The sequence below is a fragment of the Physella acuta genome, unplaced genomic scaffold (assembly GCF_028476545.2).
Source record: "Physella acuta isolate Inbredline_101_S28 unplaced genomic scaffold, ASM2847654v3 ptg000774l, whole genome shotgun sequence".
Classification (NCBI taxonomy): Eukaryota; Metazoa; Mollusca; class Gastropoda; family Physidae; genus Physella; species Physella acuta.
Genome location: NW_026732292.1, coordinates 202,681 through 230,331, shown reverse-complemented (window position 1 = coordinate 230,331; position 27,651 = coordinate 202,681). Strand labels below are relative to the sequence as shown.

The following is a 27,651-nucleotide window of genomic DNA, read 5'->3' as shown; positions in this document are numbered from 1 at the left end:
GATGTCATGTGATTTTTTTATTGCTAATTTCTATTTCTATCAAACATCCGGGGATTCCCTTTCCATTGGTGTAACATAATAGTTTACATCATATAAATAATTTGGTGTATTAAAACAAGTAAAGATTTCTCTATAGAACTAGCGATCTATTGTGCAGGCGAAGTAGAAATCATGTTTCTTGACCTCGGCATATGAAGAGATAGTGTGGTATGCAGTATGCCCAGCCGCCTTTACGTTCCATAACATGAGTTAGCTAACCATCAGAGACATTCTACTGACTTGAACCCAGATTGGAACTCGAGACTTGCGGGTTAGCAGGCTAGCCCTCTACCTATTATGTATATAACTAAATTTCCAAAGAGAAACTAGCAAAAAACAGGCATAATCTCAGACAGACAAATGGTGTGGAGACAGATCTACAACAAATTTGGAAGAAGACAGCAGACATGTCTTAATGGAAGAAAGCGGATAAATCAGGCCAAAGTTATCCGTGGAAGTAGACCCACAGAGATGAATAGATAATAAGTTCACCACAAACCTATTTTTAAATTTTAAAAACAAGGATTGGAAACATAATTTGAGCGCCGATTTTCCTTTAACCAATAAACAATGAGAATCACCTTTGCGTTTAGGTGACAAGAGTATTTTCTTCATCTATCCATCACTAACTAATATTTAGTTTACAAACGAGCGGTGTTTACAAAGCTATTTTAAACATCCTAACAGCTTTTGACACTCCCGGCGGAAGTTGACGTCACACAGGCTATAAATAATCGGGTTGGCTGCGCAGTTGAGAAAATACGTCCTGAGAAAGAGATTATAAAAAATCATTTCCGCTGTCCCCATTTCATCGTACTGGTCGGGGGAAGCGATTCTAAAAACACTCAGGATTAAGTAGGGGATGAAACTCAACGTGTAGACGGCGCTGATAGAAATCAACATGGCGGTTGTTCTGCCTAAAGGTCGCCTTCTTGGTTGATTAACAGTTTGTGTTGACGATTTACGTCGAGGAAGTCGTTGTATTGAGGGCCTTCCCGTGTGGACACTGCCTATTGAAGACGGTGACTCGATTTGGTTGTAAAAAACATCATCAGTTCCTTCGCTACTTGTTGGTTTCATCTCGATATTTAGATTATCCATGGGCGTTGATTTACTGTTCGAGCGTTTCCGGGCTTTAGATTTTAACGCTTCGGAAACGATATTCCTCAACCACTCCGTTTTCTGAAGGATGGAGTTGGTGGTGGACAACCTGAAGGACAACCCGTTTCCTTCTTTGGAGTCTTTGGTATCCGGTTCTGGCTCGGTGCTCTGCTGCGGACAGAAAATGATGTCGATCCATTTCAGGGCGGCAACCGGATCTTCGTCTGCGGTTTCCGGTTCCTCGCCTGTCTTGTCCACTTCCGGTTTTTCTCTCTCAACCACAAATATCCTCTCCTGAGAACCTTCGTTGTTTTGAATATTATTTTCAATATTCCTGTTACTTGAAATTGGGTTACTATTATTCACGTTAGTGTCCATTTTTATATCCGTATTATTGCTACGAATATCCGTTTTCGAATCTACATTTTGTTTTTCTCGATCGTTGTCTATATACTGACGGTTCGAAAATTCAACAGTATTGACCTTTGAACTCCCCGCGACTGTGTTACGTTTAGGTCGAGGTGAATTCTCCGCGACCGTCTCTGATTTAATCTCGTCTAGAGAAATCACATCTCCCGTGGTCGTCGCGTTCTTTAACTGAACTATGAAGTCTCCCATCATTGGGGTACTGACTTCCACACGGTCGTCCAAAATACGCACCGTGTATTTATCGGAACTTCCCAAAGTTTGCTCGTCCTCCACGTACGCAGCAATATCATCTTCAACACTTCCGAAATCCGCGCTAGGCGTACTGCAAACGGATTTTTCCGATTTCCTACGCAGCCCAAGCACTTTCGGTTTCACAGACGAAGGGATGTTATTGTTTGAATTCCCGATTTGATCAATAGAACTGGAGTTTGTTGTGTAGGATCTCTGTGGCACATTGGATGAAGATCCGTGAATCGCGCTGTGTCGCCACGCTTGAAGACCAATCCTCACGTACAGGCAAATAAAAGGCACGCAGCAGAAAATAAACAACACGAAAAAAAACCCTCCGTTCAGCAGCGGCCATATTGTGTTGACGTAGTCGTCGTCCGTGGTGCACTCGTACCCGGAAATGTCAGAGCGGGGTGTTTTTTTAGTCTGGCGCCCGTTGATGAGGACGTAGGGGATGGAGAAGAGGACGCCGAGGAAGGAGATGAGCACGCTGACGTACTGGGCTTGTTTGATGGTCGTCTGCCAGCCGTACGGCACACACACCTTCCTGTACCTGTGGTCATACAAAGAGTGTGTTAATGTTCACCTGTGTTCATGCAAAGTATGTTAATGTTTACCTGTGTTCATGCAAAGTATGTTAATGTTTACCTGTGTTCATTCAAAGTGTGTGTTAATGTTTACCTGTGTTCATGCAAAGTATGTTAATGTTTACCTGTGTTCATACAAAGTGTGTGTTAATGTTTACCTGTGTTCATACAAAGTGTGTGTTAATGTTTACCTGTGGTCAGAAAAAGTGTGTGTTAATGTCTACCTGTGGTCATACAAAGTGTGTGTTAATGTTTACCTGTGGTCATACAAAGTGTGTGTTAATGTTTACCTGTGGTCATACAAAATGTGGGTTAATGTTTACCTGTGGTCATACAAAATGTGTGTGTTAATGTCTACCTGTGGTCACATATATATTTCCAGAAACTTATATGGCACTTAATGGTGTCACCTCCCCCCCCCCCCCAGAGGCGTAGCGACCCTTCCCGGGGACAAACTTTCAAATTTTCGATTTGCACCCCCCTCAAACTTTCGATTTGCATCCCCCCCCCCTTTCAAACTTTCGATTTGCACCCGCCCTCAAGTTTTTCTCCATATAATTTGCTATTTTTTGCCTTGGTGTCACCCTCCTAAATGGTGTCACCCGGTGCGGTCCGCACCCCCCGCCCCCTCCCCTCGCTACGCCCCTGCTCTGGACTTGGATGACCCTAATACTGTTGGGTATAATAGGTATTTGCGGTTTAAATTAAAGTAAGCTTAATTAATTAATTAATTAATTATCATCATACTACCTTGCAACCATATCAAGAAATTATCTAGCAACCATATTAACAACCTACATAGCAACCATGTCAACAACTTACCTAGCAACCATTTCAACAAGTTCCCTAGCAACCATATCAACAACCATCCTAGCAACCATGTCAACAACCTACCTAGCAACGGCCACCGCCAACAAAACCATAGCTGAACTCAGCGTGCTGAAAGCGTTGAAGAACAACCTAGCCCGACACAAAGGTCTGTTGTCGAAGTCCCAGATGTGAAACATGTCGTAGATCTCACCTGAAAACAGAATCAACAAAAAGGTTTTTTTTAAAAAGTGTATAAAATTATAGTGCTATGTAACCTTGGTTTGTCTCCGGACGTATGAGAAGTCACTCAGTTTTAGGCTTACACTAAGCAAGTCGGCTTAGTCTAGTGATGACCACATTGATTTCTTTCAGTACCTTGGTCTGTGATTAACTCTAGTTCATCTACCCCAGAGCTAGACCACTAACCCGAAGGTCTCGAGTTCGAATCCGGGTTCGTCAGTAGAGCGTCCCCGAGTCCACTCAGCTCGTAGGGGTACTTTACTCGTTAGGAGAAAGTAAAGACGGCTGGGCATAGTGCTGACCACACTATCCCTTCATATGCCGAGGTCACAAAAACAGGTGAACTCTACTTCACTCGCCCCACGGACAGTCAGGTTCGAAAAAGGGAACTTTACTTTTACATCTATTCCAAGACAAATTCACTTTACAATCTTACTCCATAACCACCATAGGGCAGGTGAAGTAGAATTCATCTGCATCATCAGAGCCAGGGAATAGAACTCCAGTCTTTCGGTTTAGCAGTCATCTGCTCTACCACATATCCCCGTCCTCTAATTTTGTATCAATGGTTTGTTACCGAATCCCATCGGATAGCTTCATATTTAAATGATACGGTTTGCTCTGATTGTCATAGTAACTTACCCCAGTTATGCCCTTTAACTTACAAAGGTGTAGCCAAGATGTACATTATCTTCATTGATGTTGCGAAATATTTTTAGAACATTAAGAAAGGGGATATCGAAACGAAACAATTATTACGTTTTTTAACATTGCTTTCGGAGGGCTGGGGGGGGGGTGGCGTCAAATGACCTGGGTTCACCTGTGATCCTGCAGGGAGGAAACTGATGCCTGCCTGTGTGTGACGTAAATAACAAGGGCAAAACTATACCGTCTTTACCGCGGGCAGGGAGATAACACAGAAGATTACCTGTAAACTGATATTCTCTCCCCTGGTCTCGCCATCTCTCTCTGTCTCTCGTACTCACCACTTACCCTGGGGGTGTAAGCTTTCTATGTTATCCTATGGAGGGTGGGTGGGGTAGGGCTTCTTGTGTTTAGGGTACGATATAACGATTTCTCGCCACCCAGAGTAAACTAAAGGTTATTGTAAGCGTTACGTAAAGATTAGACTTTTAGATGAAAAGGAAAAGTTCAGCAATGAACATTGCGACTGACAAATGTTATACCGTATTACTTAAAACCATCACAATCACATATATATATATATATATATATATATATATATATATATATATATATATATATATATATATATATATATATATATATATATATATGTGTGTGTGTGTGTGTGTGTGTGTGTATATATGTATATGTATATGTATATGTATATATTTAATTATATAATATATATAAAGGCCTCTATATATGTGAATATATATAATGATGGAAAAAAATTTAACCCCCCCCCCCCCCTTGAGACGATCCTGGCTAATGAAACTTTTTAGAAGGGGGAGTATTAGACCACAAGGGACAAGCCTAACCTGGGATAGATATTTATAATTCTAGGGAGAAAGGGCAGCATTAGACTACTTCATGCAAGCTTTACCTGGTATAGATGTTTTAAAATACTATGGGAAAGGGAAGCAATAAACCAGGGTTGCATTACCTTGAATACATAAGACGGCCACAATATTAAATGACGCAATAGCTAGTACATAATCATTAGACAACGAGATTATTCCTTACCTGGGATACATAAGACGTTGGCCACGATATCAAATGACGCAATAGCCAGCACATAAATTCTTGTCGAAGTTTTCCGGAATCTCTGGGAGTACACAAATAGCACGAGGGAATTCCCGATCAGTCCTGTGATGGAGAGGGTGATAAGAAAAATCATAGCTGGGATCATGACGAGACTCGTATGCTGCTGTAGCTCCCCCAGGTACTGCAGCCGTTCCAGCTCCGAGATGTTGGGTACAGCTGTGATGTTGAGAGCCGGTAGAGTGGGGTATAGTGTGGTGGGGTCGGTCAGGGGTAGAGTTGTTGTGTTGAAGAGTCTGGCCACTGCTGTGGAGTTGGTCAGTCCGTATGACGTAAGGTCCGCTAGCGTTGATATGTCGGCGGTGGATGTAAAGTTCACTAAAGACGTGATATCGGAGAACGTCATGGTGAAATTTGACTCATCCGGTGCGACGTACACCGAGGGAGGGTCGTAAATGGTGTTGTTATCAAGCATTGTGTTGTTGTTGACTTCCGTGTCGTATTCATAATCAAACGAAGTACCGTTGTCAGTATCGTTGAAAAGACTGAAACTATTAATTGATGATGAATTTGAAAATTCTTCTGCGTTCGCCATTTTGTGTAAGTTATTCGACAAGAGTTATATCCCTTTTTTCTTAGTAGTCGCCCTTTAGTTATCCACAAAAACGATCTTTGTAGCTAAAATATCAGCTGGTAAGTTAAAGGTTTTGATGTAGATGCCATGTCAAGCGTTTATCTTTCACATTTTGTTCAGTGTAATCTGAATCTGTAAAATAGTAATACGATGATAAATATATTTGAAAGGATGATTTTTAATATAAACAATGACAAAACTAATTAAATAAGGATGTTAATCTTAATTAAACAAAACAAATTAATGAGTACGATGTTAATTTTTAAATCAACAAGTACTGTATTTTTGGCGTAATTACGGTAACCGCATAGGTCTCCCTTGTGTTCTAGGTGAATAAATTCAGGGGGAAACTATAAATATCATAAATGCCTCTATCCCATTCACGTTTATTTTCTATCCATCTATCTATCTATCTAATACTACTAAAAGTCAAGTTTGTTTACATGTTTGAATATTTATTTGTTTTTTTGTTTGTTTGTTTGTTTGCCTGATTGACTATCTCGCATGGTTGCACTCATCGTGGAAAGCTGTAAAATAGTATGTAGGTAGAGAAAAAATTTTGTTTTAAGACAGACTGTTAATCACACATTTATTTAAAGACGTTAATTAATTTATTGATTTATTCATACGCAGAGTAACCCATTTTTTTTAAAAAGTTTAGAACGACCACTACACTCGGCGGGACCGTGACGTCACAGTTTTTTGTTTACTCTTTAGTACAATAAAATGGCGGCGTCTATCGAAGAAAATTATGTTCCCATTCAAAAGTTTAACGCGTTCTAAATCTAATTTTCTGTCGGTCATAACTTTAACAATACGTCCGTTTGCTGTATTTATTACGTTCCAACACTTATATCAATTTTAAACTGTCTTTTTTCATTTAGTTTTACAATAAATTTCTCTAGATCTAAAGATCAGCTGTCGAAGGAAAGTTATGAATCTAGCCTAGATCTAGATCGAGCCTAGATCTAGGTCACTAGACTCAATGTAAATTCTAGATCTAGACTTAATGTAAATTCTACATCTAGAATCTATTTCAGGCCTTAATACATCTAGAATCTATTTCAGGCCTTAATTATTTTATATAAATCTTTGTTTGGCTAATTTAAGATAAAATTTAATTTGAAAGTTACTAGATTCTACTACTAGACTTAGATCTAGATCTATGCGCGGAGACTCAAAAGTATAGTATAAAAATTCATTTGTGACGTCACGAGTAAATAGCTAAGTTTGTAGCGTAGTCCGCTCTCATGCGGGTGGTACAGGTTCTAGACCAATATGTCAATGATATTTTTTTTTCAATTTTTTTTTTTTAGATGTGAATGATAAAGTTGCCTATCTGAACTTGGCAGGATACAGGGCAGGTGAAGTAGAGTTCATCTGTTTCTTTGTCCTAAGCATATGAAAGGATAGTGTGGTCAGAGACATGCTCGGCTGGAATCGTTTTTTAAACGATAAAAACATGTTGTCTGAGACTTGGCGGGACACTGGGCAGGTGAAGTAGAGTTGAGTAGGTCACATGTGACGTCAGTATATGAAGGGATAGTCCGAAATCGGTGTTTTCGGTGTTTTTAAAAGATAAGAAACATATTTTTGAATGTGGGGTCTGTTTTTGTGACGATAAGTGACACTGCAGTAGCGTAGCGAGGAAGGGGGGGGGGGCGGGAGGGGAGGCGGGGGGGGGGGGGAGATGGAGGGGGGGGGGCGGGGGGACATATGTTGGGGCGCCAAAATGGTTTGGAAAAATAAATTGAAAGGTTGAGGGGGGTTCAAATCGTAAGTTTGAGTGGGGGGGGGGGGGTGCACATCAAAAGTTTGAGGGGGGGGTTGAAAATCGAAATCTTGGGGGGGGGGGGTTAAAATCGAAAAGTTTGTCCCCGGGCGCCGGGAAGGCTCGCTATGCCTCTGAGTGACAGACGTGATGTTTTTTGATGGATGACCCCCGAAACCCACAGTTATCCAACGGATGACGGGTATTCTAGTATACTACTAAAAGTCAAGTTTGTTTACATGTTTGAATATTTATTTGTTTGTTTGTCCGATCGAAAATTGTGATATGTTCGACTCTATCTGGAAAGCTGTAAAATAGTATGCAGGTAGAGAATAATTTTTTAATGCAGACAGACTGTTGATCACAAATTTATTTAAAGACGTTAATTAATTAATTGATTTATTCATACGCAGAGTAACCCATTTTTTTTTAAAAAGATTTGAAAAGCCACTAGACTCGACGGAAACAGTGACGTCACATGAAGTGTTTATTTTTTTACATCGATAATGGCGGCCTATCGAAGAAGATTGTGTTTCCATTCCAATGTTTAACGCGTTCTAAAGCTAATTTTCTGTCGGCTTTAACTTTAACAATACGTCCGTTTGCTGTATTTATTACGTTCCAACACTTATATCAATTTTCAACTGTCTTTTTCATTTAGTTTTACAATAAATTTCTCTAGGTCTAAAGATCAGCTGTCGAAGGAAAGTTATTTATAGATCTAGAATCTAGAATCTAAAAATCTAGGTCAAATCCAAGATTTATTAGTTATAAATACAATAAAAAAAAACGAAACTTTAGCAAACCAGTCGTAAATCTAGAATATAGATAATTCTATCTAGATTTAGATAATAATGAGTTTCTATATACTAAACTATTTTAGACCTTTATTTTATATAAATCTTTTTTTGTATAGCTATGAAATATGCTAATTAGGAAATGCTGGATGCGGGGCCTATTTGCATAACTTAAGATTCATACGCGGCTTCTATACCGCTAAGTGTGCAAAATTATAGACGTAAACTCTAGATATAGCTCAGTCGTAGATCTAAAATATAGATAATTTTCTATCTAGATTTAGATAATAATGATTTTCTATATACTAAACTATTTTAGACCTTTATTATTTTATATAAATCTTTGTTTGGAATATGGTAATTTTGAAATGCTCACTCCGGGCCTATAAGCGTAGCTAATGATTAGATCTAGATTCTAGGTCTAGCAAGAAAAACTAATCATAAGAAGACTTAAGCAAAAGAGTCGTAGAATCTAGACTAGATCTAGATAATTCTGTCTAGATCTAGATAATTTCAGACCTTCTTTATTTTATATAAATCTTTGTTTGGCTAATTTAAGATAAAATTTAATTTGAAAGTTACTACTACTAGATCTAGATCTATGCGCGTAAGGAGACTCAAAGTATAGTATAAAACTTCACTTGTAATGTCAAGAGTAAATAGCTAACTTGGTAGTGTGGTCGGCTCTCATGTGGGTGGCACAGGTTCTAGACCAATTCGTCAATGATTTTTTTTTTTCAATTTTTTTTTTTAGATGTGAATAATAAAGTTGCCTATCTGAACTTGGCAGGATACAGGGCTGGTGAAGTAGAGTTTGTCTGTTTCTTTGTCCTAAGCATATGAAAGGATAGTGTGGTCAGAGACATGCTCGGCTGGAATCGTTTTTTAAACAATAAAACATGTTGTCTGAGACTTGGCGGGACACTGGGCAGGTGAAGTAGAGTTGAGTAGGTCACCTATGAAGTCAGTATATGAAGGGATAGTCCGAAATCGGTGTTTTCGGTGTTTTTAAAAGATAAAAAACAAATTTTTGAAAGTGGGGTCTGTTTTTTTTTGACGATAAGTGACACTGCAGTAGCGTAGCGAGGAGGGGGGGGCGGGAGGGGAGGCGGGGGGGGGGGAAAGGGGAGGTGGGGGGAGGTGGAGGGGGGGGGGCGGGGGGACATATGTTGGGGCGCCAAAATGGTTTGGAAAAATAAATTGAAAGGTTGAGGGGGGTTCAAATCGAAAGTTTCAGTGGGGGGGGGGGGGGGGGGTGCACATCAAAAGTTTGAGGGGGGGTTGAAAATTGAAATCTTGGGAGGGGGGGTTAAAATCGAAAAGTTTGTCCCCGGGCGCCAGGAAGGGTCGCTATGCCTCTGAGTGACAGACGTGATGTTTTTTGATGGATGACCCCCGAAACCCACAGTTATCCAACGGATGACGGGTATTCTAGTAAATCTTTAAAATTATTATTTTATACTCAAATAACGCCAAAGAAACATACATTAATGCTAATTTATACTATCATTATAACAAAGAAGTACTTTACTTTAGTTAATAGCATTATTTTTCAACCACTTAGGATTACGCCTTAGGTTTTAATTTAAATAATATCACAAAAGGTTACCGTCTACACAGCCATTTTATGCCACGAACGAACGAACGCCCTAAAGGTGCTATTCTAATACGCAGTAAGAATAAGTAAAATGTAGAATATGAGTTATCTTGCGTCTGTGCTGTTGTGTTGTATAGTATCCGCCATCTTGCAATGCAAATATCAATAGAGTATGGGCTACTAGAAGTTGTACAGGATCTTGCTAGCACCTGAACACAATAATATGATGCCTTAAGTACAAACAAAATGTCATCCGTTGTTATAATCAATAGAGTATACAGTGACTTAGATAAGGGATTCAAGGGAGTGGTCATACGCTGATCTTTATATATATATATATATATATATATATATATATATAGTTTACATACACCATTTGTATGTATCCAGTGTATATATTTATTTATATATACATATATATATATATATATATATATATATATATATATATATATATATATATATATATATATATATATATATGTATATATATATATATATATATATATATATATATATATATAAATATATATATATATATATACCGAGATAGAGTTGGGGCTGTGAATTGGATAGAGCAAAAACGGCATTACAACTACTTTTTCAGTATAAAAGAAAAATAAATTAGATAAAACGACATTTTAAGGAAATCCCGTGAAATTATTTTAATTAGGTTTGAGAAAAAAAAAGATTCATCTGGGAAGTAATTAAACAAAAATCTCCAGCGAACACGTCAGGTGGGTGGGTGTTAGATTATTAGAGCGTTAATCCGTCATTTCGTGGAAACTGGCGTGTGAATGTAAACCACCATCACGTGATACTAATGAGACTCATTACCTTGTCATCTACATCATCAACATATGTTGGGCTATTAAGTTAACCAGTTGGACGGCCCTAGTGCCTCCTACACGGGGATAGGGAAATTAACCAGTTGGTCCCCTCATCAACATGTGTTGAGCTATTAATTTAACCAGTTGGTCACCTCATCACCAATCCCTGTCACTACATCAACATTCGCTCCATCACCATTATTTGTCCTTTATTCACGACCCACACCAATATTCCCTGTCTCTACACATCATCCCCGGCCCCTACACCAACATTCCCTGTCCCCACACAACCATTCCCTGTTCCCACACCAACATTCCCTGCCCCAACACCACCATTCCCTTCCCCCACACCAACATTCCCTGTCCCCACACCACCATTCCCTGTCCCTACACCACCATTCCCTGCCCCCACACCACCATTCCCTGTCCCCACACCACCATTCCCTGTCCCCACACCACCATTCCCTGTCCCTACACCACCATTCCCTGCCCCCACACCACCATTCCCTGTCCCCACACCAACATTCCCTGCCCCCACACCACCATTCCCTTCCCCCACACCAACATTCCTTCCCCACACCAACATTCCCTGCCCCCACACCACCATTCCCTGCCCCCACACCACCATTCCCTGTCCCCACACCACCATTCCCTGTCCCCACACCACCATTCCCTGTCCCCACACCACCATTCCCTGTCCCCACACCACCATTCCCTTCCCCCACACCAACATTCCCATACCCTACACCCCCATTCCCTGTCTTAACACCACCATTCCCTTCCCCTAATCTACCATTCCCTATCCATATATCATACCCCTGCCTTTAACCACCAATCCTACACTCCATATTTCCCTGCTACAACCATTGACAGTTAGCCTCTACCATAGACCTGACCCAGCAACCACTAAGTGCGTGAACTCTAAACATAAACCACATGACCCTATGAGTTTTCACTTCCTTCTAGTTACCCTGTACTAAAACAATAAACACAATTCTACCAACTGTATTAGTACATTAGTATGGTGAACCACAAGGGCTATATTTGACTTTTTAAAATTATTATTCTTAATTTGTTGTATTGGAAGCTGGGAACCTCAACCTCACGATGTAAAATTGTAGTTGACTGCATTTGTATCTCTTTTGTTCTTCTTCGTTTTTATTTGAAATATTGAAAAGGATAATCATTCAGCATAATTACGTCTTACTGCCAACATGGTATGCGACATTTGGCATGATAACTTCTTTTTTTTTTGGGATTTACTTCCATACCTTATTCACATCAGTACAAGGTAGCTGTTGTTTACAGTTTTCTCTCATAGATGGGCTGTAGCCCGCAATCCGAACTTGGGGCTTTTGGAGATCGCGGCGAGCATATGCTATGCAGCCCAACTAAACCCCTCTATTTTAATTTTAATTAATTTTTAAATCTCTCACCAACTTAAATCAAAAGACGAAACATTCCTCTGACTTTAGCAGTCGCGTCGAGAAGGAGTGTCGGAAAGTGGGGGGGGGGGGGGATGTTGACCGCAATAAAATGCAAAGTATACAGAAGAAATATGCTTTTTGACAGTTCAATTAATAACTAATAAGAGTTAATCTACCTGTTTTAATAACTGACTATAGATAACCATCTTTACCATTAACTGTACACACTTTAAAACTATCACCGAAGGTGAGGGGGAGGGAGAGGGGTGACACCAACTGTAAAATTTAGAGAGGAATAAATGCTTGCTGAGTATTTTGAATAAAAGATAAGTTAATCAACGACAAGAGAGGGGGTGACACCAAAATCTAATAACTTACAATGAAAAAGAAGCTTTTTACACATGAATTAATAAGTGTATCGTGCACACAAATTAACGCCACTATACAAATTGGGAAGGGAATGTTACAAATTAAAACTATACATATATATATATATATATATAGGCCTATATATAAATATATATATATATATATATATATATATATATATATATATATAGGCCTATATATAAATATATATATATATATATATATATATATATATATATATATATATATATAGGCCTATATATATATATATATATATACATATTTTTATATATTTATATATATTTATTTATATATTACTAAGGGTTTTTTCCGTTTGGGGGGGGGGAGGGGTGACACCCGACCTCGTGACGCCACTGGATATTCGTATACCGAAGTCTAAACCTAACCCTAAACCTAAACCTAAACCTAAACCTAACCCTAAACCCTAAACCCTAAACCTAGCGCTAGCTCTAATTCTCTCGTCAGCCTGTCGTTTGACGGTCAGTTGACCTCAAAGTTTACCGACAGTCACCACCAAGCGGTCAGCAAACAACTATGGTCACTCAAACTGACCACCAACGAACACATCGCACGATTTGTTGACTCTAATGAGGGCAAAGGTCGCCATGACCTGTACTAAAAATAGACCGGCGTCGTCATGACCTCAGACTAGTGATTAACACAGACATTTTCATTCTCTTGATGATCTCCCTTACATGAAACAAAAAAAAAAAATTCACGTCCGGTGTAAATTGAAATCTGTTCGGTGTAAGAGCACTACAATAGTCATAATATTGTTATTTTTATTTTTTTGCTTATGATTGTCCGATGTTAAGCACAATAAGGCATTTCCTAATCAGGTTTTGTGATTTAAATTTTAGAGCAGAAAATGTTTATTGATATAGACTACTATAGACTGTACATTAAAAACCACTGCACCCTATGTGTTCTCCCGAAAATAGTGTCATAATGCTCACCTCAAAAAATTGACAATAATGACAACGGAAATCAATTCATTTTTTAAAATCAAATTTTGTCCTTCAGAAATAAACAAAGTATTTACTTCGTCACCTTTGTTAAGTCAGCCCTATCTTTATTTTGTCCCCCCCCCCCCCTCCCCAAAAAAAAGAATGTCCGGCCCATCCCCCTCCCAAATTTCCAAATGGCAGTAGCTCTTATATTACAACACCTTACGCTATACTCTCCTAAAATGCTTTTTTTTACTTAATGTGATCTATAATACAGTAACATATCAATATTTCGTTCGTGCTTAATTTATAAGGCTATGTTATAGGAACATATCAATATAAAATTAATCACACACAAATGCACTTAATGTCCCAGTTATTGTCAGCTATGAAACCATTAATACGATAGCTAGGTGTTGGATTGATGACAGATTTACAACACTCAAATGGTTTTTGTGGTTTTGTAAAATCTAATGTATATATATATATATATATATATATATATATATATATATATATATATATATATATATATATATTTATATATACACCTGTGCGTGTGTGTTTGTACGTATGTACCTGTGTGTGTGTGTGTTTATACGTGTGTGTATGTGTGATGCGCATTGATATACATATAAATCTACTAATAAAGGTAATATAGTTAAAGGTATTCGAATATGACAAACATGCTCTCGTGTATGCTATAAAATCTATGGTCCTAATGAAACAAATCTGCTTTATATAGCGTGTTAAGTGATATACTGTTATATTTTAGTTAATGATTTTTTTTTCTGACGGATGTGTTAGATCAAGTACGCACATAGAGATGTTGTAACAAATTGTAACTAGTAGTAGAATATAATCTGTTAACTTCTTTGTGACCATATTGTTGTTAACTAGAGATTGTTAACATCAATGTGACAATAGATTTTAACCCTTGTTACAATAGTTAACGTATGTGATACAACGAAATGTTAACTTATGCGAGACTAGAGATTGTTAACACCACTGTGACAATGTTAACTTCTTTGCTACAATAGTTAACTTCTGTGATACGATAAATTGTTAACTTATGCGTGATTACAGATTGTTAACATCTTTGTGACTATAAATTGTTAACCTCTCCGTGACTACCTATTGTTAGTCACTATCTATGTTGAACAAATAAACACATTTTTTTTGTAAACAAATAATGAAGGTCAAGGTGAGCGAGTCAGCTGTGTCACGTGGACGTTAATGTGTAATTACGACTCGGTTAATTAAGCCGATCACGAGTGTATGACTCTCCGAGTAATCAAGTTTTTTTTGTTTGTTTTGTGCAACGAGTATGGGAGTTTGCAACACACACACACACACACACATTCACACACATGCGCACACACACACTCAAAAACACGCAAACAAAATCACACACTCAAACTCACTGGTTCACACACACACGAGCACACACGAGCACACACTTACACACACACTTACACCCACACACAATCGCCCACTCACACACATACGCACACACACACGAGCACACATTTATACACACACTCACTCACTTACTCAAACACATTTACACACACTCTTACACCCACACACAATCGCCTACTCACACACTCACACTCACATATGTACAATCACACAAATGCACACACGATTTCACACCATTAAAATACAGGCACAAAAACTCACATTTTTTATACAGACTTTTTAAAGAAAGTGTGTGTGTTTGTGTGTGTGTGTGTGCGTGTGTGCGTGCTTGTGTGCTAGTGTTGGTGTGAGTATGAGACTGTGTGAGTGTGTGTATGAGTGAGTGGTTCTGGTATGTGAGTGTGAGTCTGTGAGTGAGTGTAAATGTGTCTTTGCATGTGTGTGTGTGTGCGTATGTGTGTGTGTGTGAGAGACAGAGAGAGAGATTTTTTTTCTCTAATCCTGTTAAAACTGGCACAACAACCCCAAACGCTACTTTTTTCTACGTCTCTCGGTCTCTACGGGCGCCGGTATGGGTCGCTGCATCTCTATCCAAATGTACGATCAGACAATGAAGTTCCTTCCGCTTCATTACATTAATATGTTGCTTAATTTACGGTGCTTGAAATAACTGTTTTGTGCGATAGTACTGTCAGCATTGGGAGATATTAATCGCAGAGGCGTAGCGACCCTTCCCGGCGCCCGGGGACAAACTTTCAATTTGCACCCCCCCCCTCTCAAACTTTCGATTTGCACCCCCCTCGAACTTTTCATTTGCACCCCCCCTCAAGCTTTCAATTTGGCGCCCCCCTAAGGTCGGCGCCCGGGGACATATGCCCCCCCCCCCGCCCCCCACTCGCTACGCCTCTGATTAATCGCTCGAATCGCCATACATTGTTGACTTAAGTACTCCACTTCACCTCTAACACTAGACGAACGGTAGGCCTTTTGGCGCCCTACAATCTGTGACTTTTCATCGTCTTCACACAGAAGAGCTCGCTTCATGAAAACAACAAAAGGTCAATTGATTCGTGAGGTTGCGTGTTAATAACGTTAGTCTGTTAGATAACTGCGGGTAGTTATAGAGGAGTTGGGACTGTATGAAAAATGTTCTATCAAAACCAGTTATTGCGATGACGTTGTAAAAGCTGTTGCTACACGGTATTTATAACACTTATGATTGGTTTAATACACTTCAGAGAGAAGAGCGCACATGGCCTTTTATAAATTAGGATATATTTATATGTATATAGGCCTATATATATATATATAATGTATATATATATATATATATATATATATCCTAATTTATAAAAGGCCATGTGCGCTCTTCTCTCTCTCTCTCTCTTTCTCTGTCCGCAAAAAATTTTCGCCGGACATCACGTCAGAATCGGCAGCGATATATCGAGAACTTTTTACGGACTTTTGTTGAAAATAATATGTTAGATGTTTTAAATGTATAACCACAATTTTATTTAAAGAAGAAAAATAAAAATTAAAGGCGTATTCGAATGTAGAGAAACAGTATTATTTATGCAACCGGAAAAGCATTAATACATGTGAAAAAGAACGCATAAAACTGTGACGTCGCTATTGCTTATACATTAACTAATGACGTCATCTGCTGTGTTTTGAATAAAAAGAAATGAACTATTTCATTCAAATTTGATTTAGATCTACGTACACTATGAAATGTATACAATACAGTTTTTCCGGCCTAAACTCATAAAATTTATTTTATTTATTTGGATTCTAGATCTAGAGATTCTAGATCTAGACTAAATCTAAATCTACGCAATAACTAGATCTATAATCTAGACGTAGACGCTAAGATCTAGATTTAGACTCTAACTTCTCTAAAATCTATTCCAAAAATAAATTTCTATATTAGGACTAAACTATTTCAAGACTTATTTATTTTATACAAAATCTTTGTTATGAACTGGCTAATTTGGGATAAAAAAATAATTTGAAAGAATAGGCATATTCGTGTAAGTTAAGATTTTAAAATACGTGTTTCATTCTCCGTATTTTATAAGGTGCCTAAATAGCGGAGATGTTAGTGTACATTAAACCACGCAGGTGGTGCGGGTTCGAGACACAGCAAGTCAACTTGGTTAATGTATTCTTTTTTATTATGCTCGGGCTAAACTTAAAAAAAAAATTCTTTTAGGAATCTAGATCTAGATCTAGATTCTAGATTGTCGGGTGTCCGATAGGGCACTTCCCGGCGCCGCAGGCGCTTCAAATTTGGCATGATCTTGCCTTGGTGCGACAGAACACGGGGGCCGGTTGGCCGAAAAGTCTACGATGTGGGGGTCAAAACTGACCTCGACTGACCGGTACCTTATATGAGCTATAAATCGAAAAAAAATGTCCACGGAGGAACCTCTTCATAACTCTTGAGGTCGTAGACCGACCTTCGGGCGAATTAATTAAGCATTCAAATTCTCAATGTTTTCGAAAGCCTAAGCGAAGCTGGGCAGCATGCCTAGCTGTCTGTCCGCAAAATATTTTCGCCGGACATCACGTCAGAATCGGCAGCGATATATGGATAAAAAGAGAGAGAGAGAGAGAAGAGCGCACATGGCCTTTTATAAATTAGGATATATTTATATGTATATAGGCCTATATATATATATATAATGTATATATATATATATATATATATATATATATATATATATATATATATATATATATATATATATATATATATATATATATATATATATGTAACTAGGGTAGGCCTAGCTACTAGTTACAAATCTGTTACAACTGATAACGAACGATAAGCCGAGACGCAGTATTACAGTCTGACGCAACATAGCAGGTGGCTTATTGGATCGGACTGATAACAATCTCAAAGCCAACGCGTGCTATTTTGGGAAACGGTACGAGGGGATTCAGACGGCCTGTCAACTTTGATTGATAGGATGCAGATGTGATTAAACGGACTGTACGTTGGAACTGCGCAACTAGTAGTCGGAGACATCGAGTACAAGTATCGATTACGGAGGAGTACAAGTACGAGGACGAGTACGAATACAATTGATAAATAGGAGGGGACGACTGAACTCGTTCTCTTCCCTCTTCATCGCTCGCTTTAGATCAGTCAGTCTGTGTGACATCTCAAGTTGGTTATATTGTGTTAAGAAGGACAATAGACATGTGGATTCAGTTATATGAAGCCTAGTGAGGACTGTTAGGGGTCAGTTGATTCAGACTATTATTGTGAAACATTCCTGTTGATTCATTGTGTTATATTGAAGCATTTCTTGATTCATGTAATAAAAGGATCAATAGCGAACCTGCATCTTCGAGTCTTTCTACTGTAGTCGATGTTGTGTAGCATGAGTGGTTCAACTCGTTACAATTGGCGTTGTCGGGCAGGATAGACTCGGGGAAGGTCACATTTGGCGTTGCGAGCAGGGTAACTGTTCGCTCGTTACATATATATATATATATATATATATATATATATTAGAGAGTATTTTTAGAAACAAGAATACCCTAGAATTACGGTGTTAAAATCTTAGGTTGGCTAATTAACACACATAAGTGTTGACAAGTAGCGTCACTAGGTCGGGTGTCACGCGATGCGACAACTGAGGGTGTCCCCCCCCCAACCCCCTTGTGACGTCTCTAGTGTTGACTGCTATGATAATATATTCTTTATCAATGACCTACTCCCGGTTGGACCTATAAACAAGCAACGTACACAGAAAAAAATTAATATCGTAGTTTGTTCTGGGTTTTTTAAATATAAAAGTAAAACTCCCGTTTCGTAACCAAACAATCCACGGGGCAGATGAAGTAGATTTCATGTATCTGTGACCTCGGCATATGAAGCGATGGTGTGGTCAGCAATATACCAAGCCTCACATTTCCTAACGTGAATCAGGTACCCATCAGAGCTGAGTTGAATCAGGGAGGCACAGACTTAAGTCCGGACACAGATTCGAACTCGAGACCTTCGGGTTAGCAGTCGAGCGCTCTACTACTCTACCACCCCGTCCCACTTTTATAATTATCTAATGGAAAAAAATCAACTACCTGATACAATCTTCAGATTGTGACACCAACTCCGAGGGGAAAAAACACAATTTAACACAAACAAATACTAGAAATGATTTTCTCAAATACCACGCGAATCGCTATTTATAGTGAATACGATACAATGACTTTATTTCTATGACTTCTGTACACAATATACGTGAGTCATGACTGTCCGTGTTACAACTATTAGCTCTAGTCTCCCAGCACTATCTATTTGTATTCTTATCTATTTTTTTCTATAACGTAATGTTTGTTATTTTTTAATATTTATTCTATTTTTTTATAATTATATCTAAGTGTTTATCTATAGGAAAGCGAGTGTGTAGTCGAGGGCTATTGACTTGAAATTTATGGATCCTGAACTCTATGCCAGAACTGTCGTAAAAATTTTGATCGTGGTATAGATAAATATGCACTAAAGTGGTTATTTTGTTGTGCTGTGTTGTGGGATTGTATTTTCGCATGGTAAAGCATTCGTTAAGGGAAGTAATCTAGCTGTGTTAAGGGGAAATAATCACGTTCAGGAGAAACAATAAGTATAATTATACAAAATTTACCGTAAATGAACATTTTTTACGCGTTTTTATAACTCATTTTAACTTAAAATATTTTAGTTTAGATTTGTAAGAATTTTCTTTATTTGAATTCAAAATTCTTATTTTTAAATACTAGTAAACCTATTAGACAGAGCTGTGAGTTTTATGATCTATTAATTAGGTCAAGTGCCAAACTAATTCGGTTACATAAGTTCCCTCATCATTTGTAAAACAAACTGGTAAAAGATTTTTTAACCAAATTTATTTTCAGCTAAATTTTTACAAGCCTATTCCAGGGGTCGGCAACCTGCGGCTCGAGCCGCATGCGGCTCATTTGATGTCAAGTGGCGGCTCTCAAGTTCCATGCACAGATATTAGAAATTATTGTATCCTTTTATTTTCAAAACCCATAACAAATATTATATTATAAAGAAACACAACTTTAAACATAATAAAAACTCTAATCAGCGAATGAGAATAGGTGGAAGTAGAGAGTATTCGGACAGCTGACAGCAGATTGGGCACCAAGCCCAGCCCCACAGCCGTGCATTGCTTATCACTTCCCGAGTGCCGACTTTTTCGAATATCTTTAAGTGGGGAATGTTATTTTATTCAAAATGCATTTCCCTATCTGTCAGTAATCATTAATATGACCTGAGTGACGTAGTTTTTTAGTTGTTAGCTTCCTACGGTTGAGCTAGGTACTGGACTGTGGGGTACGAGTTAACCCTAGGCTATGTGGGGTGGAAGATAAGCCTGGTGAGAACCAAAGGACAGAAGCGACCGATTTACGGTAATCAAACCGATATTCAAGCCAGTTAGTCAGAGTTTGCCGTTTTGAGGCCTGCCTGGCTAATGGGAGACACCTCCTGGGCCGGTGATGTCAGTAAAGAAAAAACAAGTTAAGAGCGTCAAAAGTGGATTGGGATAGTCCTATAATTATATTATTTGATAACTAAGTTTATCATAGCAGAGCTAGCTAAAATAATTTAATACGTTTTGTGCGAAACATTTGTATGTTTTTATATGAATAAATATTATTTCATATTTATAGATATTTATTTTAAAATCCTAATCAAATACCAAACATTGAAATAAAAATGTTTGTGGCTCTTTAAAACCTGGAAAATTTTGTAAATTGTTACTTTTGGCTCTTCCGTCTCAAAAGGTTGCCGACCCCTGGCCTATTCTCCATCTACCCACTCTGCCAAAATTACCCTTATTTATTCTTTTTAATATTTTTTAAACAGAGATTTGAGTCACCATTTAATAAAACATTTGGATCGTCAAGTTAAAAATTAAAATTGTAGACTTGTATTATGTATAAGTAAACCATCTTAAATTAATGAAAGTACATGTCAGAAAGAAGTATTGCTATTGTAAATATGTACCAGTCCTCACAAGCCGATAATGAAAACTGTTATACTAAAGCGAACATTGCAAGGTAAACCGACGCTGTAAATTGCATGTCTATGGCCCACAGAAAAAAAAAAGAATTAAAAATAAAAAAATTAAAATTAAAAATTTAGAAAATTAAAATGTATCCAGTCCTGGTCCTGCAAGCGACACAACACCAAAATAAAGGAAATCAGAACACACAGGTTAAAAACCTCAGGTAAAGCAATAACCTAATTGTGTGACCCACTCCGACAAAGCTATAATACACACCTTATAATAAGTGTACACACACATGTATATATATATATATATATATATATATATATATATATATATATATATATATATATATATATATATATATATATATAGATAGATAGATATAGATATAGATATAGATATATATATAGATATATATATATATATATGTACACACTAAATAATTAGTGTGGACATACATACATGTTATATATATATATATATATATATATATATATATATATATATATATATATATATATATATATGTTTATATATATACGTGTATATATATAGGCATATATATATATATATATATATATATATATATATATATATATATATATATATATATGTTTATATATATACGTGTATATATATATATATATATATATATATATATATATATATATATATATATATATATATATATATATATATATACGTGTATATATATATATATATATAGTTAAGCAAAAAAGCCTTAAAGATTATATTTCAGACCATAGTTCTATAACCCCACCGTCATGGTCCACTGGTTGCACCCTGCTCTCTTGCCTGGAAAAATCTAATTGTTTGCACATGGTGTTTATGTTAATTGCACATACCTTGACTTGTTTGCGACAGGTAGAAATTGAGGAAGTTAATTACCTAGCTAAGTATTGTATACTTATGGTAAATGTGAATGCTATTTATTTTCTGGAAAATATATGCTTCGTGTTTTAGTATTTTACCTATACGATTCGTGGTTTTTCCCTTCCTTGATAAATAGGAGAGTTCACCTGTTTCGGTGTCCTTGACAAATGAAAGGATAGTGTGGTCAGCACTATGCCTAACTGCCTTTACTTTCCCTAACTTGAGTCAGGTGCTCACCACAGTTGGGTGGACTTAAAAACTTCATTATTCCTAAACGTAACAAATCTATTCATCAACATTACTGTTTTTGTAAACCTAACCCTCATTTTAAATCAGATATTTTTTTGCCATAAAACTAATTTTAAAATCACTAATTTGAAATCACAACCCTAACCCTTCCCTAGCCCAATTTGGGTTTGAATCACATACCCAATCCTAATCTCAACCTTATAATTGCGAGACTAGACCTTCCACAATTACAGTACCACCATTAAATATTTGTTACAAAATTTAAAAACAAAGATGTTGTGTTTTAAAATTTAAATATTAAATGCTTCAATTAGCTTGTAATTAAGTATTTGCGTTTTCGCGCTTTCAAATTAAAAAATTAAATCTCTCCGAAAGTGCAAACTTAAATGGGAAAATGAAACATACTTTTTTTTCTTCTAAAATGAAACATTATATTGGTGAATAGAATTTACAGTATTTATTTAGTTGTCATGTTAAAGGGCCTACTATTTGAACAAATGTTTTAGTTCATTATTTATTTAGGTAAAGTGTTTACAAAATACCGCATTTTGAATATAAAAATACAATACTATTTACGAGACATGCATTTAGATCCGGTTTAAAAAAAATGCCTTTTACCTTTTATTGTAAACAGTGCAAGCGAAAAAAATAGACTGTAGTGATAACATTAAGGGGCCCAAAAGGTCGCGAGGCCATAAGGGTTGGGGTCCCCAAAGAGTGGGCCCCTAAGGGTTGGTGGCGAATAAGGGGAGGTCCCTAGGGTGTGGGTCCATAAAGGCTGGGGGCCCCTAAGGGTTTAGGGCCCCTAAGGGCTGAGGGCCCCTAAGGTTTAAGGCCCCTAAGGGTTGAGGGGCCCTAAGGGTTGAGGGGCCCTAAGGGTTGAGGGGCCCTAAGGGTTGAGGGGCCCTAAGGGTTGAGGGTCTCTAAGGGTTGAGGGCCCCTAAGGGTTGAGGGCCCCTAAGGGTTGAGGGGCCCTAAGGGTTGAGGGCCCCTAAGGGTTGAGGGCCCTAAGGGTTGAGGGTCTCTAATTGTTGAGGGCTCTAAGGGTTGAGGGCCCCTAAGGGTTGAGGGCCCTAAGGGTTGAGGGTCTCTAATTGTTGAGGGCTCTAAGGGTTGAGGGCCCCTAAGGCAGAGGCGGATTAAGCTTCAGCGGGGCCCCTGGCTGAAACTTTTCCGGGGCCCCCTTTAACTATATATATATATATATATATATATATATATATATATATATATATATATATATATATATATATATATATATATATATATATATATATATATATATATATATATATATGTAGTTTATATAATGACATCCCAAAACAGGGGCTTCTTCCCAGAAATAAAGGTCGAATGGAATAAACTAAAGGTTAACAGAACTAAAGACCAAGTAACTTTTATATTTTTAATTTTATAGGGAACATTTTCGAGCTTTCCTGATAGCAAACTCTTCTATTATTTCTGTATAATCTAGTGAGCTTACAATGTCATTTTCTATGCTCATAAGTGAGAGCATACTAAGTCTCTTCTGTCCCATAGTGCTTCTTAGATCGCGTTTAATCTTTTTTATTTTGGAAACTAGGCTCTCCGCTGCAGTTAGACGTCATCATACACAGTTAATTCGAAGAGCAATGTGCACATTTGGAAAGCTCTAAATGCTCTTGTATCTATTAATAATAATTTATTTTGAAGATATACACTTAAAATTGTTAGCTGAGTACCCCACAATATAGAAGAATATTATGAATTCATTATTTATTGGGCATAAAATATAATATTTTGTGAATGGTGGAAAACCTGAGGGGGTTAATTTTTCAAGATGGCAGCCGTTGTCATAGTTACCAAGATTTTTCCACCAATTTTTTAAGTGGAAATGCATATGCGGATGTATTTCAATAAAGCTGTAAAGAAATAACTGTTTTCTAATGAGTATTAAAAAAGTTTTTTTACCGGAGCCTCCCCCCTAAAAATATTTTTTACTTATCCAGACGAAAACATTGACTACGGCTAAATTCCAAGGAATTCACAACTCAAATGTTTTAATGGGTGAAACTTCGGGGCGGGGAGACAGTTGGGGGACATGTTTGTGGGGGGGGGGGGGGGTAGATGCCATGCCCTGCAATAGAGTCTTATCCGGTTTTGTATTACCATGCGGGACAGCGGTAACGTCTTTATTTATAGACTTTTCCTCTCTTGGCCTGTTTTGCTATTCCTATAGTGCAATTAATACGGGTGAAAGTGTGCCTTGAACTAGAGATGTTTCGCATTTTTAAAATCTTAAGCCACTCTGTCAAAAGGTCAATACTTTAAAAAAAACCACTTCTACATCGGTCCATGTCTAACTATCCACTTTGCTATGTCAGACCCTCCCTACAACTGGGACGTTTTTCCCCAAATTTAACACCCATGTAACACATACTCTCGAAACAAATCGTCTACCGTCAAGTTTACACCGTCCGTATTAGTCTCTACCAGTCTAGTTTTATTTTTATCTATATACGCTATGGCAATACGCAAACAACCCCTCATACAAATACCCCCGACACCCACCCTCCCTCAGCCTCGACACTATGTGTTTTTAAATGGTTTTCAAAACGTTTTCTATCGGTAGAGGGACTGCTGGTTAAATAAGGCACAATTAAACATTAAAGATCAGAGAGTATCTGATGGATCTCGCTTGTCTCGGCACATTCACTGATAAAACTATTATTTAAGTGACGCTTGTTAATTACTTGGTGGAATTTTAACTCATACTTCTGACATTAAAAAAATACTTTAAAAAAAATAATGATAAAGTAATATTTGCTTTAGTTGAGAAATCAAAATTTGGGGGCCCCTAAAATTCGGGGGCCCCTGGCTGCAGCCCCTTCAGCACCCCCCTTAATCCGCCACTGCCCTAAGGGTTGAGGGCCCTAAGAGTTGGAGACCCCATTTGCCAGCCTCGAAACTTAATCCTTCACTTACCTGTCTAACATGTCTATGTCGTTTGTTTAATGAAAGGACCAACACACACACAACAATAATTTCACGCTCTAATGCTAAGATGGGGGCCGTTCACGTTTATGTGGACTAGTAAGTTGCATTAGCCCTATACTGTTGTTATTCTTTACCCCTATACGTTATATGAAACGAGAAAAAAAACGTAGAACTGTTTGCCACTAGATCGAGAGGAACACTTACCTTAGACTTCATACCAGTTTTGTATAGTAATTTGAAATTAAACGTATAAAAATAAGTAATTTTGGTATCATTTTATACCTGAAGTATAGTGCCCTTACTAAAGATTAATCTCTAATTGGAAGACGGAAGAAAATACTTACCATTTACTGCTAGAAATTTTCACACTGTGAAATAAATAATACTAAGCCAATTAAACACTAGGCCAATTAGCTGACGTCATAAAATTCCCATCGTTTGTGCAATGTGTCCTTTTGGTGTGTTGGGTTCCCTTGTGAATTTTATACATCCATTTCTTGCAACAAAGGTCGGCAACACAACACGGAGTAAGTCAGGGGAGAGAACTAGAATAAAGGGCACTTTTTTTTATGTGGTGTAGATATTAATGTCCTACACGCGTGGAGGATTTTTTTTTCCTCTCTGCGCCGGTAAGGAGGTTACGTTTTAGGGGAGAGAAGAAAGACAGAAGTGGGAGAGGTGTCGTGAGGTGGGGGGGGGGGGGGGGGGGGAGGGAAGACGACCGACAATGTTTTCCGTGTACCGTTAAGTCTGTTCGCTGTTGGCGCGGTGACCTTTCAGAAAAATAAATGTAGTAAGAGTCACCTCCCTTTAACTTTAACCACATGCGTGGCGCAGACGGGGTTTGTGTTTCCCAGATTCGAGTTTCTCACTTGCACGTTGCACTGCAAATCGGTGAGAATAACCTTTTTATTTTATGTTCTAGGGCTCGAAGATAATAAAAAGAATTTTTGTTTTCCAGAGGACGGAAAGGACGATTCTAAAGAAAGGTCGTGATGAAAAGAAAAATCTGGCATTTGAGGAGCATTGCAGATTGGCAGTGGTGACTAATGCTGGGGGAGGGCAGAGCTTGGGGGGGGTGGGGGTGCATTCACGTGGTGTTGATTACAGAAGCGGTAAACACGGTGTCCATGTGGTGTGAGATCGAGGCTGAGTTGTACATACACACGTCACAAACATGAGCGCGTGAGTCAGTTGTATGTACATAACAAACGGTGGTATGGGGAGTTAGAAAAATGTGTGATGTGGGCTATAAATTGGGGGAGTCAGAATAACATGTGATGTGGGCTATAAACTGGGGAGTCAAAATAACATGTGATGTGGGCTATAAACTTGGGGAGTCAAAATAACATGTGATGTGGGCTATAAATTGGGGGAGTCAGAATAACATGTGATGTTGGCTATAAACTGGTGGAGTCAGAATGTGATGTGGGCTATAAACTGTGGGAGTCAGAAAAATGTGTGCTGTGGGCTATAAATTGGGGGAGTCAGAATAATATCAAGTGATGTGGGGTATAGACTGTGAATCAGAATGTGATGTGTGCTATATGATAAGAAGTAGATGATGTTTAATTTACATTTTTTTTCACGGTCGCTAGCAAGGCGCCAGGTAGTAAATTTTCCCTGGCACAAACCCAGTCCTTCTCCCAGCCCTAACTCTAACATAGTTTGACACTAACTATAAGCCGAATTATAATCCTAACTCTTGCACGTATACTGACAGCAAAAAAAAAACGTGCACGGAAAAGAAATAAACAGGGAGTAACCTCCCCTAAACTTTCTCGAAGATTCTTATATAACACAACGGGGGATGGCAATGATTTTTAATCCATTTTTAATTACTTAAACTGTTTATATATAGAATAGAGTTTTGTAGAAAAAAGAATTGTGCATCAAGTGAACGCCAAATAATATGTGTATAATAGTGCGAAATATTATTGCGAAATTTCATTTATCTATCTGAAACAGTACTCAAGTTATAGGCTTTTGAAAAATTTAAATTAGAATAAGTTCCACTCCCAGTTACCGAAAATCGCTGAAAGATTGATACAGAAATACAAATTTAATATAATACTTATATGTGAAATTTCATCAACCTAGCTATAACGGTACTCAAATTGTCGTGTTCACAGGTACACATTCATACAAACACATACACACACATAGGCATACGGACAAGATTGCAAAACTATGTTTTTCCGACTCAGGGAGGTGTAAAACGTCGAGATTTATAAAAATCTCGATTTTTTAATATTTTTTTTTTGCACAATCACAATACTTCCTTTATACTTCGTATACGAGAAAGTAAAAACATGATAACATTAATATTATATCAACTACAACTACACAAATAATATATTTAAAATGATAACAGTCTCTTCAATCGCTAATTTAAAGAAAATATATGCTTAGTTACAGTTTTATTTTAATAGAACTAACAACTTGTTAAATTACAACTCATTAGTGCTAATATTAATTACACTAATCAAATATCGTTAATTAATAAGGTGACGAAAATACAAT

The 27,651-nt window shown here is 37.7% G+C and overlaps 1 protein-coding gene across 1 annotated transcript; it reads right to left on the bottom strand.

The window, feature by feature from the left end:
• Positions 1-423: 423 nt before the first annotated feature.
• Positions 424-25,756, bottom strand: LOC131950638 (uncharacterized). Its single transcript, XM_059312851.1, has 4 exons — positions 25,473-25,756; positions 5,145-5,928; positions 3,279-3,405; positions 424-2,350 (listed from the first exon to the last, which is right to left on the bottom strand). The coding sequence occupies exons 2-4, from the start codon at positions 5,755-5,757 to the stop codon at positions 706-708; spliced, it is 2,385 nt and encodes a 794-aa protein (XP_059168834.1). The 5' UTR covers positions 5,758-5,928; positions 25,473-25,756; the 3' UTR covers positions 424-705.
• Positions 25,757-27,651: the final 1,895 nt, after the last annotated feature.